The sequence below is a fragment of the Anabas testudineus genome, chromosome 16 (genome assembly GCF_900324465.2).
Source record: "Anabas testudineus chromosome 16, fAnaTes1.2, whole genome shotgun sequence".
Lineage (NCBI taxonomy): Eukaryota > Metazoa > Chordata > Actinopteri > Anabantiformes > Anabantidae > Anabas > Anabas testudineus.
The window spans coordinates 12,032,878-12,051,020 of record NC_046625.1 but is presented as its reverse complement, the minus strand read 5'-3'; the positions used below and the strand labels follow the sequence as shown (position 1 = coordinate 12,051,020).

General features: G+C 40.8%; 3 protein-coding genes across 4 annotated transcripts; all 3 read right to left on the bottom strand.

Annotated features, from left to right (window-relative positions):
- Positions 1 to 641: 641 nt before the first annotated feature.
- LOC113169995 (C-reactive protein-like) lies at positions 642 to 2,616 on the bottom strand. Of its 2 annotated transcripts, none has more exons than XM_026371831.1 (5): positions 2,518 to 2,616; positions 2,254 to 2,308; positions 1,841 to 1,943; positions 1,458 to 1,755; positions 642 to 1,359 (listed from the first exon to the last, which is right to left on the bottom strand). In XM_026371831.1, the coding sequence occupies exons 2-5, from the start codon at positions 2,306 to 2,308 to the stop codon at positions 1,141 to 1,143; spliced, it is 675 nt and encodes a 224-aa protein (XP_026227616.1). In that variant the 5' UTR covers positions 2,518 to 2,616; the 3' UTR covers positions 642 to 1,140. The 2 variants fall into 2 exon arrangements, with proteins under 2 accessions (XP_026227616.1, XP_026227617.1); XM_026371832.1 differs by having other exon boundaries at positions 2,495 to 2,573.
- A 380-nt stretch (positions 2,617 to 2,996) lies between these two features.
- LOC113169448 (mucosal pentraxin-like) lies at positions 2,997 to 3,906 on the bottom strand. Its single transcript, XM_026370846.1, is given in 3 exon segments — positions 2,997 to 3,383; positions 3,475 to 3,578; positions 3,901 to 3,906. Coding segments are annotated over 3 exon segments (462 nt in total). The 3' UTR covers positions 2,997 to 3,031.
- Positions 3,907 to 4,658: 752 nt separating this feature from the next.
- On the bottom strand, positions 4,659 to 11,092 carry steap4 (STEAP family member 4). Its single transcript, XM_026371830.1, has 10 exons — positions 10,513 to 11,092; positions 10,018 to 10,125; positions 9,860 to 9,930; positions 9,649 to 9,736; positions 8,455 to 8,733; positions 8,246 to 8,340; positions 8,029 to 8,139; positions 7,666 to 7,708; positions 7,335 to 7,499; positions 4,659 to 5,893 (listed from the first exon to the last, which is right to left on the bottom strand). The coding sequence occupies exons 1-10, from the start codon at positions 10,711 to 10,713 to the stop codon at positions 5,636 to 5,638; spliced, it is 1,419 nt and encodes a 472-aa protein (XP_026227615.1). The 5' UTR covers positions 10,714 to 11,092; the 3' UTR covers positions 4,659 to 5,635.
- Positions 11,093 to 18,143: the final 7,051 nt, after the last annotated feature.

Here is an 18,143-nt window from a genome sequence, read left to right as displayed (position 1 = left end):
AAAAACATCACTATCTGCAACATTACTTAGAAAAGGTTTCAAGTTTACATTCTGCATGTAAAACTTAATTACTTCATTAGAAATAAGAAAAGGGAGATGTTTATGGGGGGTGTTATTTACTCATCGTCAACCTTAGAGATGGGTGTAGTCCTCGTTATGAGCAGGAAGTTTTATTTTACAGCATGAGCAATCAACTATCTACATGACGGCATGTTTAATTTAGTATAAAAGACAGGTTTTTCCTTCTGCTGTACCTTGAAATTCTTTACTTATCCTACCAAATGGTGGCAAATTCACCAAGCAACTGCTTTAATATATATTTTAGCTTGTTTCTAAAAATCTATTTTGAAATAAAAATATGAATAACCATGGACAAAGTAAGTAATTTAGTCTGGACCTAATATTTCTAACACCCTATTAAATTAGGAAGAGAAAAAATCCAGCTGATTGAGAAACCAGCAACATCTGGCAGCACAGAATGAATCACATTAACAATCGAAACTCCACTTGGCTGTGTGTGATTTCTTAACACTTGGACATTTGAACTTATGCATGAACTGGTCATGAAATGGGATCTGATCTTCACCAAAATTTCACATATTGATAAATATGAAGAATATTAAGCTGAGTAAACACAGTCATGAGCTTTAAGTCTTTATTGAGCACAAACATACAGAGTGATGGTGGCATCAGCTGATCTGAGCCATGCTTCACAAAACAGAGGACTCAGAAGAAATATGATCAAGAATTATTGATCAGTATGTTGTTGAAAAATGTCACAGAGTAATCTCAAAGAGTTAAGATTTTCATCAGTCAACAGTCAGGACACATAGTTTATAAATGGAGATGACTTGTTACATAACTTCAACAATGTCCCATTAATAAAAGGCTTCATTTTACAGCTCCCACAAGTTACGAATATATTTTTTGAAAGACAAACATTGTCTGTGTGACAAAATAAGTATTTAATGTACTGTAATAACTGCATTAAAATTGACTTGAAAATATTAGGACACATTTTAATGTCAATTATTTAACATAAAACGTTGAACACTTTGAAAGTTTACGGATCACTGGACGTAAAAGCACAAAAACATTATTTCTCATTTTCTATGACTCTGATATTGTTGTTTCAGAAGCTTAGTAACAGATCTTTAGTTTATCTTCTATCAGCACTCTCCCTGTAATCTGAAAGTTCAGCGCCTTCCAGTTGAGCACATTCCCCGGAGTAAAGTTTTTGATATCAACATAGCTCTGGATCTCGCAGGGGGAAAGGATGTAATTCCACATGTGGACGTCAGACATCATGCCAACGAAACACTGGTTGATGTCAAATCCTCCACCATGGGAATCCTGCTCCTGTAGAGATTACAGTTTTAAATAAAGTAAATGAATTTATAAATAACCTGTATTTTTTGAATTTCCATTAACTGTAGAGATTATCAATGCAACTTTACCTGTCCTAAAATGATGATAGGACGTCCTCTGATGTTTGATCCAGAGCTGATGTACTTTCTAATGGAAGGTTGTCCATCAAACCACAACTGCACCAGTCCAGTGGAAGAGTCCCACGTGGTACAGATGGAGTGCCACATGTTGGGTTTGTAGTCCGGCCATCCATATTCTACCTTTTGATCCCTGATATGGGGCTCGAGCTCCTTATTTTTGTCGTCCCAGAAGATAAGTATGTCGTTTGAATTGGAGGGTGTAGACAATGAGAAGAGGATATGGTCTCTTTTTAGGTCTGTAAACGACCTGCAGGAGTTACAGAGACATTAGCATTCATGATATTTTTTACATTCAGGGATACAGTTGAGTTCTATTTGAATTTTGCACATACCTGTGACAGACGGTTATGCTACTGAAATCCTGAATAGTCGCAGTCAGACTCACATAAGCTGTGTTGGTTTTTTGTGGGAAGGTGAACATTTTACCTGACAGATCTGAAAATACAGAGGGAGGAAATGGTTCTCTTATCTCTATATATTGTAAGCACCACAATAAATGTGTATTTACACAAATGTATAAACGTTCTGAATGAACCATCACAGTAACCAATCTCACATTAGGTTAGTATAAATTAATAATATCAAACTAAATTGAAAACAAAGGTTTACTTAAAAGACTAGACTACTGTTTGACAGATTTGTTAAATAGGTTTCAAATACCCAAATTGTCTGATGAACTTCACTGTGAAGTCTCCTTTTTCTGTTTCGTATAGTAAAGGAAGAATTTTTGTTTAGTTTTTTTTACCTTGTGGAACGGCGGCACATGCTGTCAGCATCACCAGCACAAGAAAAGACTTCATCTAGTATGATGAACGATAAGAGACATAAAAAACATTTATTCAAGTCAATAAATGCGTTACCTGCAGCTGTCCTTAGAATACAAGTTAATTTACTGTTATATCCTTCACAGTTGAACAATGAAGATGCCAAAGATTAAAACCCAAGTTTAAATATGGTACAATTTGTTTGAATTTACAAAATCTTACATCTTTGAAATTGTTGTTCTTACCTTCAAATCCGTATGAAGGCTTTACGCATGATGGGAAACAGGACTGAGTTTTGTATCCAGTGCTTCCCCAATTCTGTCTGCATGTTTCCTTCCCTTTATCCACTTCTACATTTTTTCCCTCGGAATTTCCCAAGTAATGCAAGTTTATACAGTGTTAGATCAGGTTGAAATAGTTGTTTTGCAATGCAGATGACCATGGTTAACTGGAAGCTGTCAATTCTCTTAAGAGATACTCCCTGAACCTGAAGTGAACTGGACATGCTACCATGTCTATTAACCAAACCTGAATCATATAAATAAGAACCTATGATTTTTTTCTCTCTTTTTGACTGCTTCTGAATTTAAATACACATGGGTGGGGTTTTTTTTACACTTGCATTTGTTTCCACCAGGATGATTGGATTTTCATGTAAAACTACTAGTTAAACGTTATCAAAAGCATGCTGGGATGCATGTGTGAACACGACTGACAACAGGATCAGGTTGTACTGAACAGACCCCAATACATAAGACATTACTGTATTAAAGTGAGAAGTTCATCCAGTGACACTAAAGAAAAATTAACAGTGTATTTGTGAGAAATATTAGTCAGGAACATAAAACAGAGCCCCAAGCACACAGAGCTACACATCAAAGCTTGTCCATCTAACCACAGCTGGCCCAGTCCAGATGCCGAATCCCATGTAGCTCAAATGGAGTGCCACATGTTCAGTTTGTACTCCTGCTGAGTAAATCCTGCCTCGATGTTTCTGCTACAGAGCTCAATTCCATCATTTGCAGCATCCCTGAAAATCAGGAAGTCATTTTCAGCAGATGGCGTGGCCAGAGAGAAAAGGACATGGTCGCTGCAGAGGTCTGTAAATAACCTGTTGGCGTAGAGAAGAAATGATCGTGCATGCTGTGCTTTCACAGTGAGAGATACAATGGGCTTTGATGCTTTTAAACATTTACCGCAACCTGAAACAGACATTTACAGCATTAAAATCCTGTCTTGATGTAATCAGTTTCACATGAGCCGTGTTGGTATTTTGTGGGAATGTGAACAATTTTCCCTGACAGATCTTCAAAGAGAGAGAGAGAGAATATAAGGAAAGTGCTTGTTTTAGGAACAAATAGAACAACCCATCATTTATGATTTATGATAAAACGCTTTGAAGCTTATAGCACGATTACTAAAGACCAGAAATGTGTGTTGGATAAATTCTTCCAACCTACTAACAGCACAGAGTTTTAATTTGCTTAAGTCAGACACATGGCATGACTGCAAAACCTCCCACCAAGCATGTCGTTCTGTACTTCTTCTTCTCCTCTATATACTTAAAGTACATTGTTTTTCTAACCTGTGACCACACACACTACCATTTAGTTTTTCTGGGACTATACCCCCATCCTCCACATGAAAAGTCACGTTCAAGTTCAAACATCATATTCAGTTTTTTCTTGTGTGTGTGTTGTGACACACACATTGTTTGCATTATTTAGGCCGAAATAGTGACAGAAGTTAAAAACCCAGTAGATCCCATTTGTAAAACATAGCCCCTCCTAAGATTTGATTCTCTTATGACTATATAAATTGACTGGAATGCCTATTTTTCATGCCTTTCTTCTTCATTGTCTACAGGTTTCATGTGCGTGCATTTACGTGTTTGTGTTCATGCTAAGTTGTTGTGTCTGAATGCATTCATGCATGTGACAGCATGCTTCACGTGTGCGTGTTTATAGATTAATGCTTGATCATGCGTCACTAACAACTACCAGTTATCTGAGTTCGGGCTTTCTTCACTCCCTTCACGATCAGCAAAAATGACTTGCTGCAGCACAGCATCAAGGACCTGTACTGTCACAACCAAAAATTATATCTTCTCTGCGGAGAACTTCTGTGATGAGGAATCTACACACTCCTCTCTCCACTGATGTGGTGATACCCAGTAGTGACTCAGGAGAAGCCTGCAGCTCAGAGCGAATGTTTCCTGGAGAACGGCATCAGATCAGCCAGAGGGATGAACCCTAGAGAGAGATCAGACCGAGATGACTAGACAGAGCACACTGAACTTAGCAGGGAAAAACTCACAGAGTTTGACTGAGCTTCCAGACAGAATGAGATACACTGTGTATGGGAGAGAGAAAAAGAGACAAGATAATGCTGCTCAGCCAGACTGTTTATTTTCAACAGCATTTCAAAGGGGTTAATAAAAATAGCATACAGTATATAAACATATATGGAAGTGAAATGATGGTTAAAAAACGAAATAATATAAAAATCCTAGTTGGTCAAACTCTTGCAGCTGGTGTTAGAAAATGTACCAGTGGGTCTCCTGTATGTACATAGGATGCAGTGGAGGAAGAAGTACTCGGATCATTTACTTGAGGAAAAATAAGAAAGGCTACCACACTGCACTGAAAACATGACTTCAGTACTTAAGTACAAAAAGTAATATCACTCTTTATGAGAGTTGATTTCATGCAGGTGTATGTCAAGTCATATTATTTGGTTATAATCACTGATATATTAATGTGATCATCACTTTGAAACCTGTTTTAAATCTAATAGTTATAACTGAAATCGCTTTTTATGCTTCAGGTTGGTGAATTTTCTTTCCACACATGCATAAAAACTGATGATAAATCTGAAAATTAACGAATAACAAGAGTTGTGCTTAAGTAAATGTGCTTTGATACTTTCCACCACTGCAGTTATCACACACCATTGGAGAAGAAGACAGCTTTTAGGCATCTGCTTCACATGCAGTATAGCTGCTTTAATGTGTGTCTACTGTATATTTCTGCATGTAGGTCCAAGGTATAACTAATTAAAACATGCACAGTACCATTGTACCAAATACCATATTTCCAAATTGGAACAATTCCAGCATGATTACATGAAAAGAGACTTTTCTCTGTTGGTTTTGTTAACAACAAAGCAGAACAATAGTTGTAATTACAGGATCTATATAATCCAAAACACTGAAACGGCGTTGCCTGATGATCCACTAGTGCTAGAAGACAGAAGTCATTACGGGGGCTTTGTGTCGGTTTGGCCCGTGCATATTGTGTGTGTGTGTGTGTGTGTGTGTGTGTGTGTGTGTGTGTGTGTGTGTGTGTGTGAACTGTGGTAGCCCTATGTTAGCAATGATTTCCTGCTGTCATCGTCTGGATTAGTCCTCTCCCAGCCCTGTCGAATGCGGGTGAGGCTGCGGTCCACACAGGGCAGGAGGAGCAGCAGCTTGAGCACTAGCACCACTGAGGGCAACACCAGACAGAGCATGTAGCCTGGAGGAGTGTACCATTTGTAGCTAGAGGCACGGAGGAATTTGTCCCAGCCGTAGAGGTATGTGTGAAATGTACAGAAGAACAAGGTCACGTGGCCCAGCTTGGACTGGAAGAGAGAAAAAGACATAACTTTGCAATCATTCAATCTATGTCTGTACACGCATTCACATAGCAACACATCCACTGAAACCACATATCTGCTGTGATTACCTAATTGCTGCGTTATCGGCTCAGTAGTATGGAATGTGATGTGATAAAAGCCCGTCTACCTTGCACATAGCGATAATTCAACAACTGTAGATAGAGAACATGCATATATACACAAACACACTTACACATTTACAGGCAAATAGGTCCACTCCATACACATGAGCAAAACCTGGCCAAGAATAATTTAGGCCAACCAAATTACATTAATGAATAACTTAACATTTAAAACACTGCTATGATTGGGGCTGGAGTAAAGGGGAGGGGTGAGGGATGAGAAAATTAAGTTGTCATGACCTAGTTACATTTATGAATGAATTTGTTCCCTGCAGTGTGATTTCTTTCTTTCTTTCTTTTTTAATGGTCAAAGTGGAAAACAAGCTAAACATTTGCATCTGCCCAAGTGAAAACAATCACAGTGGAAGATAGAGCAAGCAAAGGATTGAAATAACAGGAATCTAGAAAGAGCTGTCCTGCCTACGCAACTCTTTTCAGTCAGGACTTGAATCTTGGCTCAGGGATATGATATGAAGATTGTAGCAAATAGTTTTTTTCTGCCACTTTCCACATTCCTTAAAGGTCCAACAGTGTCTCTGTAATTTTCCACACTAGCTGGACCTCAGCAGCCTAGAGCATAAACAGGTGCAAACGTGGAAGTACACAGAAAATGCCATGATGCACTTTAAACTATTTCTGTTGGGCACATTGTAAATGAATACTAACTGAGCCTATTTTATATTATGAGCATGTATTTCTCATACATCAATCTGGTTTTCATTTGCAGCTTTTCGAGGCCACAGTTATGAGGTGAGATAATTAGCTGTTCCAAATTAAATTTCCCAATGAGCCTGTTTGCATTCATTTTATCACAAGTTAGCTCCATATATGTGTATATATATATATATATATATATATATATACAGTATATATATATATTTTTTTGGCTTCTAAAGGTGTGATCCCTTTGCTGTCTTTCATTTTAGATGACTGTAACATTTAAGCAACAAATCTAAGTGGAGGAGAAACACACATGCTGATCAACTATCTTAAAATGTGATCAGAATCCAAAAAAATATTTGGATTGGCTTTCTGAGAGATCGTACTGTCATGATTTCCATGAAGGCGCTTGCACAGGCATCAACATCTGCACAAGGAAATTTTGAACAGTTTGGAGGATCGTTGGGCCAGCACCACTGGAAACTTTTGGCTAAAGTTTAATTCCTCTCATTGCAGCAGCCAGTGTTTCACCAAGTAAACAGGATTCAGGGAATGTTTATGGACTGCACAGCACTCTGCACTGCTAAAGTAGAGCTCTGTGTCCGTTAAGTGTCAGTATCTACCTGTATGAAGCTGAACTCTCTCCAGCTGAGAGCATTGCTGACAGAGGGGAGAGAGGTTATTCCCAGTAGAAGATAGAGGCCAAATCCCAGAATCCCCACAGAGTAGTAGGAGTCAGTACGCCAGGCCATGGTGGTGTCAAACTCTGGCGTTCGATTCTCTCTGACCTTAACAGAACAGTAAACAAAGGAAATAGGTGTTTATCATTAGTTTATGTACTGATGGAAACAGACAAACTATGACTTGTTGATTACATGTGAATAAACAAGTGTTTTTATGCAGCTTTTACTGCATCAAACACAGCGATTCTCCAGCTGTGAGGCTGTCTCTTACCTCTGAGACGGTAATAGCTGAAAGTCGGAATCTCACGTAATATCTGAGAAACGAAAATTACAAAACAGTTTAGAGAATAAAACTTAAAGCAAAAAGTTAGATATACATACATTTTACACAACTAACATAATAGTTACCAGAACAGAGTCTAAGCACTGACTATGCACTTTGAGGTAATCCTGTATTCCTTAGCTGTGCATCTTCTTTTAGCTTATAGGTTTTAAATTGCCCTTCTGTGTTCTGCAATTACCCATCATACTGTGTGTACGTTTTAACACATTACCACAGTTTGTTGTGAGTTGTAGAAACTCTATTGAATGTACTAAATAAAAAAATATAAGGGTGTGTGCAGCTGTTTCTCACCTTATGGGGATGATGAGAGTATAGAGCACATGTAGAAATGCAAAGCCAAGCGCCAGCAGTCCCAGCTGTTTTCTGCACAGCATCCAGCGGTCCAACCAGTCAGGGAAACGCCTGCAACAGTCACAATTGACTTGAGTGATACAGAAATGTACTAAATTACACAGTGCATCCTCATTTAGTCTCTAAATAATAATCCATCCTGTTTTTGATTTCTGACTTGTATTTGGTTCCTCTGTAGAGCTGAAGGAAGGCAGCTATGACACCAGGCAGATAACACAGGGACAACATGATGAGAGACACAATTGGAAACACCTGAATGGTGAAGAACAAACATGGAAGACATCACTGTGAGGACATTAAGTTAAATGATTTCTAGACACACTTGACACACAAATTTTAATTTACAAGATATGTAACAGTGTTTACCTTGTTGGCCAGGGACACCATGATTCTGAAGGATATGTCTTTCTTCTCTTTGATATATACAGAGATGATATCTCTAATGAGCAGATAGAAGAAGAAGAAGGCAGTGAGGCCCACTGCCAGGCGTAGTGGCAGCCTCCACTCTGGGAACAGCTGCAGGGGAAAGTCCTCCAGTTCTTTGGCTGCAGACACAGATCCTCTGTCCAGAACAGTGAAGCCCAGTTTGGTGGCAACCACTGATACTGCTTGTTTTGCCTCAGCATTGTTTCCACACAAATACACCTGGAGCATGAAAACACACAGAGTTAAAGCACTCAAAATGCCCCATGTGAGAAAAACATGCTGTCATTATTTCAGATTTATGCATTTATGTTTATGCATTTGTACACACAATTATGCAGGATGGCTTTGACTCCAGAGGATTGAACATGAAAGTACCTGGAGATGCTGTGGCTCCCTGTATGAAATACTAAATTTAGTTGAAGAAAGATGATAAGAACTAACACCAAAGCTCTGTCAATACCGAGAATATGTGGTGTTGGTGGTGATGCTTCAAATGTACCAGCATGCTGCACTTCATAAACGTACACAACTCACAACACACACAACACACACACACACACACACACACACACACTCCTGTGTGTTTTTACTGTCCTCTGGGACACCACAAAATAGAAAAACCCACATATGCTGCTGCTTTGCAGTACAGAGTGAGAAAGCAAAGCATGTGACAGAAAGCATAGATCTAAGAGAGACTGTGGAGTTAATTGATTCAAGGACACATCAGAGATGGCATTCAGAGCAAAGGCATAAGAGTGACTCTTCGGGTTTGGCTTTTTTACTTGGATATGGTCTGATCAAAACTTCAAAAAGAGTTAATAATATAATTTGGAATGAAATGTTTGCCTTTATGAAAGAGACTATTATTTTTAACTTGTTGGTCGACACCCCACTGTGTGAACACATCACAGAATTGTGAATTGCACAATGTAGTACAGCAGTGGAAGAAGAATCTAACACAATAGTCAGTTACAGTTTGATTCCAAAATTAAATCTGCCAACATTAGAAGGCATATTCCCAAATAAAAGGAGAAATCCCACTGTGACACCTTTTCAATTTTAGCAGTTATCTATTTGTTTGTTTGTTTGTTTGTTTGTTTTTGCCAACACAAACTTCATAGACATGTTTAGTACCTGTCTGTTTGCGTCTGAAGGTCCGTTTTGCAGGGCCCAGGCGGACAAGGTGTTAAAAGCTTTTACCACGTGAGCTCCAGGGATCAGCCTGGACAACAAACAGCAAACATTTTTTCCACCAGTTCCACCAGTTGTCGAAGATTCAAATCATGTGGCCTATTAGATGCATGAATATTTGAGGTAATTACATTATTGCTTAGGTCCCTCCTACCTCTGCAGATACTCAGCGTTGGCCTCTGGATAGAGATTCTTCTCGACGTTGTTGCTGACGTCCACCAGCACCTTCCAATTAGTGGAGTGGATGAAAAGTTAGAAATGAACAAGCTGCTACAGTGTGTTACACGAAGGGATCTGACTACAACAGAGTACCTTTCCCTTGAGTTCAGGTGCTAGTGTCTCCAGAAAGTCATAGTTTTCTCTGTGAATACAAATGAAGACCAGATTGGCTGACTGGGCTGCTGCCGCATGGCTCATCACCTGCACAACACACACAAACACGGCGAAATCATCGTGCATACCCATCACATGTGACAACACTCAATAATAAGTAGTTCAGCATGCTCGGAGATGCAAGTTAAGCACATGTTGCATGAAAGATGAAACGAAAACACCACAGAATGTGGCACACGAGGAAAACACAGCAACATCTGCAGACACACATGCACATTATCAGTGACCTTGTTTAGCTCAGTCAATTTTCAAAATCTGGTAAGACCGTTTCCTTTTATCCCAGTACTGACTAAACTGTTATACACGTTAGTTCACGTAGCATGCCATCTAAAGTTTCAGCTGTCAATCAAACAACAATCATCAAGCTGAGTGATGATTACGCAGTTTGAGAAGATGTCGTGCCGTGTGCTGTACCTGAGCTCTCTCAGGCAAGGGGCCACAGCTGTGAGGTCTTCGGCTGCCGTACACCACCCTGTAGCCAGTCTGGAGCAGACGCTGGCCCAGAGAGCGCCCCAGATCCCCTGTCCCAAAGATGCACAGCAGCTCCTGCTCAGGGGCAGCTGCCGTGCCCAGAGGACACAGAGACAAACTCTCAGGCTTCACCTCGTTTGACATGCTGCTCCGTCTGTCAGTTGATGTGGCCACAGTCTGACACAAACAGTGAGGATATCTCCTGTGGTTGTGAAAGAACAAAAACACTCCCTCAGGTTTTCTGTCAATGCTGGACAGCTGTACTTAAATGCAGCTGAGTACTCTGTGCAAATTTTAAGCAGATGTAACAAAATAATAGTCTTCAAAGCTCTTTTGCGTGCTTCTGGAAAAAGTGACTATTTATCCCTCAAGTCCGGCTCATTCCTCTCTAGACTGACAGACCTTTTCAGTCGTGATTCAGTTTTTGTATGGGCCCATCCCCTCCCATTTTAGGATCAACCCAGGGTGAAGTCTGTCTAAACTGGGAAACTCCGTGGCAAAAGGTGGAGGCATATGTGTCTGTTCAGGGACACAGTAAGCAATAATCTTTTCTTTGTACAGCTTCTTTGTCTGTCTATGTTTGTGTGTGTTTGTTGGGCTGGAGAATATCATGGCAAAGTTTCAAGTATGGCCTTCTTCTGGGAAATCAGTAGATCATCTATGACAGATTATGTAACAGTGGAAAACAACGTTGTAATTCATCACAGCTTGCCAAAATATTCAGGTTTTTCTGGTGTTTCCAAACCTTTGCTATGAATACCCACATTAAGAAACATGCACAGAGTGAGGCATTAAGTGAAACTCCCTGCTGAACATGGAACTCTGATTGGTGCAAAGCGAGACAGACCTTTAATTATAGCTAATCCAATATGAGCAGATCTTTATAGCAGGTTAAGACATTTATACAAAATCAAACCAAAGAGAGGTGGAAAGAGTTAAAACTTTGACAGTTCAGGCAGGAATTAGATTAGATTGGAAGTTACAACTGTGCAGCTGTAACACAGACAAACAAACATGTTATCTCAACCAATTCTAGGTCATGGCATGTAAACACAGGATGCTCCCAACCCCCCTGCCCTTTTTCCCAGCACAATCTCTGCTGTATGACCATAACATTCACACCCCACCAAGTGCTTCATTAGTTGGACATGTGTGCAAAACAAATCTAAAAATCATTTTAGAGTGAATGAACTAATTCTAATTTGAGGGTCATTGATATGTTGGTCAGCAGAGTCAGGAGAGGTTCTCTCTCATTCAAGGAATTTGCAGCAACACCCACCTATTCTAGTCTAATCTGCACTCTTGTGTTGCCCCCATGAGTAATTACCGTTCTTAACCACGTTACTAAAGTTGGCCTATGACTGCAGCCCCTCTTATTTTCCCAGATGTCCAGAATAGCCTCAGTGGCCATGGTTGAGGTGAACCACAGATCTAGTGACCTGTCCCACACTGTAATTACTCTCTCTGTTGCTTAAATAAGTGGTAAGCATGTGATTGTGTAAATGTGTTTGTCTACATGTGACACCTACAAGTACATACCCTCAAACTAATGTAGTGATATTTGTCACTGATCTGTAGTAATTATCCAAAGACCTTAACAGAAAAGAACATGCTGCTTAATGAAGAATGAATCGCTAAAGAGAGAAGATATGGAGGTTCAGGCAAAAACAAACAAAAGACATGCTGATGGGAAAATTGTCAAAGTTTAATGTAACTCTAGCAGGTCAGGGTTGTTTATGTGCAATATGGTTTTTCCCATATCATGTCGTCAACAATAACTGACCCACAGTTCCTTGTCCTCTGAAGTCAAGCTCAAAGATCAACCAGTAACAGCTCAGCACTAAAGAACAGAGATTGACCTCAGTGAGCAACAGAGCTGCAGTTAAATACTCATGAGCTACACACCAAACAATCCAGCCTCGAAAAACGTGGGTGGCTTTCTGATGATCAAAACAGAACCAAATGGAAGCAGCAATCACGTATCAAATGTCAAGTCTGGAAAAAGGCACTCTCAGGCAAGGGTGATGATTAGATTGTCCAGTATTCCCAGGCTACAGCCATTACCATGATTGGCTTTACACTCTGCAATATCTGATTGTCTAAGCAAAACGCGGGTTGCATTAGAGCCACAAGTCTATGCTAATGAATACTGGTGCATGAAATCAGGCTCACTGATACAGTAAGATCCTGCTTCCTAGATCATTGTACTACATAATCAAGATGATTGATTTTAAGTTGCACTTTTTAAGATTTGAATGCACAGTGCAGGGTTTGTTATGTGCTATTTTTAAAGCAGCTCTAATAAATATGTAATTGTGACCATGTTAGAATTTAGACCTTAAAGCGCGTAGGAGCAGGAAATTAGAAAGCGACGGTGGTTTTCTGCAGCAATCAGACCAGATGCTCCCCAGGTAATGGATTATCAGATACATGAATAACTGCAGGAATTATTCAGCAGAGAGCATGGTCAATTATTAATGATCTACAGTGGCGAGATTTTTTATGGAGTGTGACTTGATGTCAGAAAGAAAAGGAAAGTTGGTGTAGAGAGTCAGTGGCTATGTTAGAAGTCCTGCTAGAAAATGGTTGCACAGCACTGCAGGGCTCTGGTGGGTAGAGGTAGTTGGATCTGAGGTGTGACCAAGCCAGGGAGCATGTGTGCCGCAGGGCAAAAAAGAGGAGCGAGCCTTGTCAGATCCTGATGTTTGGTACAGTGACTTTTCCCTCTTCTCGCTTCACCTCCTCTCTACGACACATCTGCTGTTTGTGTTTTCCTTGAGGCACAGCGTGTCCTCTTATGAGCCCCCTTAGCCAGCTTTTTGAGGTCATGTTTTGGGATGCAGGCCATGGCCTGACACAGCCAGAAAGGCCACATCTAAAAACAGATTTCTTAAGGCAGAAATATGAGAAGGGCAGAAGGGAACAACCCACATAGACTCTGATCATTTGCTTAGAAAATGGCTAAACTGTGTACTGTAAAAGTGAGTAACAGAAAGAAATAACGTTCATAGTGAAACTTACTGTATCTTTGCTTTGGACAGAATCAGGAACAGTGTTGCATGCATTTCCCTTTTTCTCTCTCCTTTTCTCTCACACACTCTCACTTTGGTTTACCATTGTTATTGTTGTAGAGATTTACAGTGAGATCTCCCTGCTGACCTCTGCTGCACTGGTGCTCAATGAGTGGCCTGTAAAGTTAATGGGTCAGATCCAATCTTTCCTTGTAACACACTCCAGTTCACACACATGCACACACTCTCATGCACGCCTTCCGTTTATTTCTTTCTCAGACACACACATATGCAAACAAGCACGCGCTATCCTGTCTCTTTATTACAACGCAGAGCAGCATCGGCAACATAGTGTCAGCTTTATATGGGTCCTAATCACAGTGGTCATAAACCTGCCCGAATGAGCGAGCCATGCTCCTAAGGTTACACTCGCCATTGTGTCCCTAAAAGCTAAAACGAAAATGTTGTGGAGGTGGGGTGGTGTAACCCCAAAGCCTCTACACACCCACACAGGCGATTTCTCTAATGGTACCTGATTAGACCTCTTCTCAGGACCATGTGGGCGTACGCGGCGCACAACTGATTGTTAGTTGAGTTGCAGGGCAAGACATTTTACCCCTTTATTAGCATGTTTAGTGACATCGTGCAATTTTCTTTGTGGAAAGGACTACCCTGTTCATTATGGGTTCTGGACATAAAAGTTCAGTTCATTTGTCCCATAAACAGTGTTACTGTTATGCAACTAGCAGCTGGTGCTGAAAACTCTCCAGGCTGCATTATCAGTACAAAAGACAAACAACCGTGTTGGAAAATTCCTGGTTTCTGATAATCATGGAAATTTTATTTTGGATTATTCAATAACTAAGGGCATGGGCCTTACTATCTTTGACTAGCTTCTTCTCCCCTTTGGTTTTTAGTTTTGTCCAGCATGCCAAAATGAAAAGGTTTCATATAAGCTCCAGAGTTGGCCATATGGGATCTTCTATGCGTCCACTGCAAAATGACCATAATACAACCAGACAACTCGAAGTCACTGAAAGGAATATTTATCTTGTGGAACATCCGATGTGTGGGTCAGGCACCTGCCATTGATGAAATGTAGGAGTGCAGCAGCAGCAGCAGCAGTAACTGTGGCAGCTCTAGTTGAAAGCTGCACCATAAAGCAGCTGCACTGGCCAACTAGGAGTAGTAGCTTTTGACAGGTTAAATACACTACCTCATACACAAGGTCCTGCTGGAACTGCACCAAGTACATTATTTTTTATTTATGATTAACCCTTTGTATTACACAATGCGCATTTCGAATAACAGAACTAAAACTGAAACAGCTGGAGCGCTTTACTTTAAAGTTCCTCTTCGTGGCTTAGCTAATTGCTTGCTTTGTATCTCACTCGTAAGTCACTTTGAATTTAAGCATCTGCCAAATAACTAAATGTAAAATGTAAATGTAACAGAACTCTTTTGAAACATCATTAACAAACTTTCTATGTGAAACTCACTAAACAAGAACTTAAACTAAGTAAACTGGAAGTTGCACGATCTGTTCAAAGCTCCTGCCGCATGAATCAACACTTCTTTGTTTGTTTGTTTTGTTTCTTAAATGTGTGAATAAAAGAAAATTTAGTCCAACAAACTATGGCATCCATCTCCCTTCCACCTGGGGACATTGCAGATCTCAGTGAGCTATAGAAACAGACTTCCCCACCCCCATGTCTAATCCAATCTGCCCTCCCTTCTCATCTTTAATCACTTCATTCACTCCCTTTTTCTGTATTTTTGCTCCATTTTACTTCAAATCGCACTCCCTCTCTGCCCCTTCAACATCAAATCCCACTCTGAAACAGAAGTCCTGACAGTAGTGAATATATAATTCATTCCCATGACCACACACTGCTGAATATTTCACCGTGACAGTCATGTATAATTATAGTTGACTCTGTGTCATGCTGTCACTCTAGTGCCCCCTCTCTGGTAGTTTTTCCTTGCAGCCCTTCAGGCCTCAAAAAGGTTTTCTTCGGCAGTGTGGGCTGCCTATTCATCGTTCTCAGAGGCAGTGGATTGCTCAATTACTGTCAATCGGTCAGTGGCAAACCAGCGTTCACACCCTGTCCCGCCTCCAATGAAACCCATAACGAACTGCAATCACCGACCAAAACTGTGTTTCACCGAGCAGACGTCCACAGAATGCATACTGAGGTGTTTAGGAAATGAGATAAAGCAAGCGGCAACAATCCTCACGAGGGTGGTAATGAGACTTAATGGGAGTTAATGGGGTTACACTGATCGTGAGAGCAGAGAGACCCCAGGTTAATACGGCTACTAACAGGACAGAGACTGAGCGAGGCGGTGTATACACATGCACACACACGCACGCGGAGCCAGTATAAAGAGCTATCTTGTTCCACGGCCTGAAATCATTAGATTGTTCTAACTCTCCTCAGTTTAAGCATTATACATGAGCCGTCTGGACGGTTCACGTCTCTGGTTTTCTTGTCCTGTACGACTGTTGGGGTTATACAAGCTGTGTGTGTGCACGTGCGTGTTTGAGACAGCGCGTTCTTTCAAGTCTTCTGCGCTTAGCAGCAGTTAATGAGATCAGGGTGACTGTTACCTGTGAAGAGGCCTTTGATGAAATATGTGCAGAAAGAAAGGGGGGGGGGGGGAGTCAGGAGGAAACAAGAGAGAGTAGGGAGGAATGAGGAGGGAATAAAGTGTGAGGGTATGTGTGTGTGTGTGTGTGTGTGTGTGGGAGGCTGTGGGGGTGATATATAGAGATGGCCTGAAGAAAATAGACAGGATAGAAAGGGGATAACTGTGAAAAAGAGCGGGAGCAGAAGCGTGGAAAAGTGACAGAGCGCACAAGGGGGGGGCTTCATTTTTTAATCGAGAGGAAAAGTCAGCTTCAGCACAGATAGGCAGATAGACGAGGCCCATTCGCTCACACCCACACAAGCACACACACACCCACGCAGCACACAAATGAATGCACACCTAAAACAAACACATACACACACACACTCACAGTTCACAGCTTTGAACAGCAAATAATTTTTGGTTTAGCTTTGTGTATTTGAAAGAGTGGATTGCACTGAAATGTTATGAAACCCACGAGGGAGTATTTGGATTATAGTTTTCCTTCATCATAATCAGACTCAAATCCTCCTTTTTAACTCTAATACTTTAATTCTAATTACTCCACACAGGCTTCAGTGAGCTGAAGACTGGGAGGGTCTTTATCCCTCGGGAGAGTAAAAGGAAGAGTCTTTAAGAGACAAAGGCAGACAGACAGAGCCGGAAAGACAGAACAGAGAGTAATAGAGAGTTGAAAGTGAAAAGCAGAAGGTATAACCAAACAAGTAAGGATAACAGACTGCCTTGCTCGCCATTAATTCACTGATGGCTAGCTTTAAAACATTCAATTTTCAGAATGCCAGAGGCGCACAAGCCCAGAAAGCTACACTAACAAAGTTAAAGACGTGTTTTACTTCACGAGGTATGTGGCAGCAGAATTACAAGCAGTCCACTTAAAACCCGGTTTGGTTGAAGAGGCCAAGTCGACTGCCAAACAAAATGTTGACTGTGCAGATCTTGTACTGAGACCTGTGCTCTGTGTGTCTACCTGTTGACAAAGCACTCATAAATCCATATTTACTGGATGTGTTTTAAAATATGCTCCTGTTCATTCCCAAAGCACTTTAAAGGTCAGCCTACTTCAATTGGGCAGTAGAGCATAATTTTATGCTCTGCTGCCCACTATTAATTTTTTTTTTTTTTTTTTTAATTGTCCGAAAACGAACACTGAGCAAAATTAGAGCTGAATTAAATCTTAGAATTTTAAAATTATCATTTAAATTCACCATGATGGCTAGATTCTCATACATCCAAACGATGTGTTGATTTTTCTTTTTATTTCTTCACAAAGACGCCACTTGAATGGCCCAACGCAGCCCCACTCGTGCCAGGACTGAGAAAGCATAGCTAGATACCTAACACATTTACAGCTCTCTCTCTCTCTCTCCTGTACCTTTAGCTGCAAAAACATTAAAATGATTACCCCCAGACCGATCCTCTCCGGGATCTAATAACACTTTACTGACCACTGGCCCAATGGGATTCCAGTTCAAACCAAATCTGAACCTGAAAATAAAACAGGAGGGATGTTTCATTCCCCCCAGAGGGCTCTCTCACTCTTTCACTCATTCCCTACTGTTATCTCTATCTCTCTCTACACTGGGCGCTTTCATCCTGCTCCCAGAGCCGAGGAGATACACAACACAGAGGGAGAAACACACATACACACACAGAAGAGAAAGCACATACAAAAGAGAAGTGTGCTCTCTCTCTCTCTCTCTCTCTCTCACACACACACACACACACACACACACACAGGTATATATACAGACGCAGCGGGCCCTATTTCAGGATGCTGTCAGCAGAGGGACAGAGGCTAGAGGAAACACAGGATGAATTCTCCTCTGCCTCATTCCATCACATTGCCATGACACCCCTATTTACCTCCCCCATCTATCTCCGCACTGACTGACTGTCTACCACCTTGTCTTG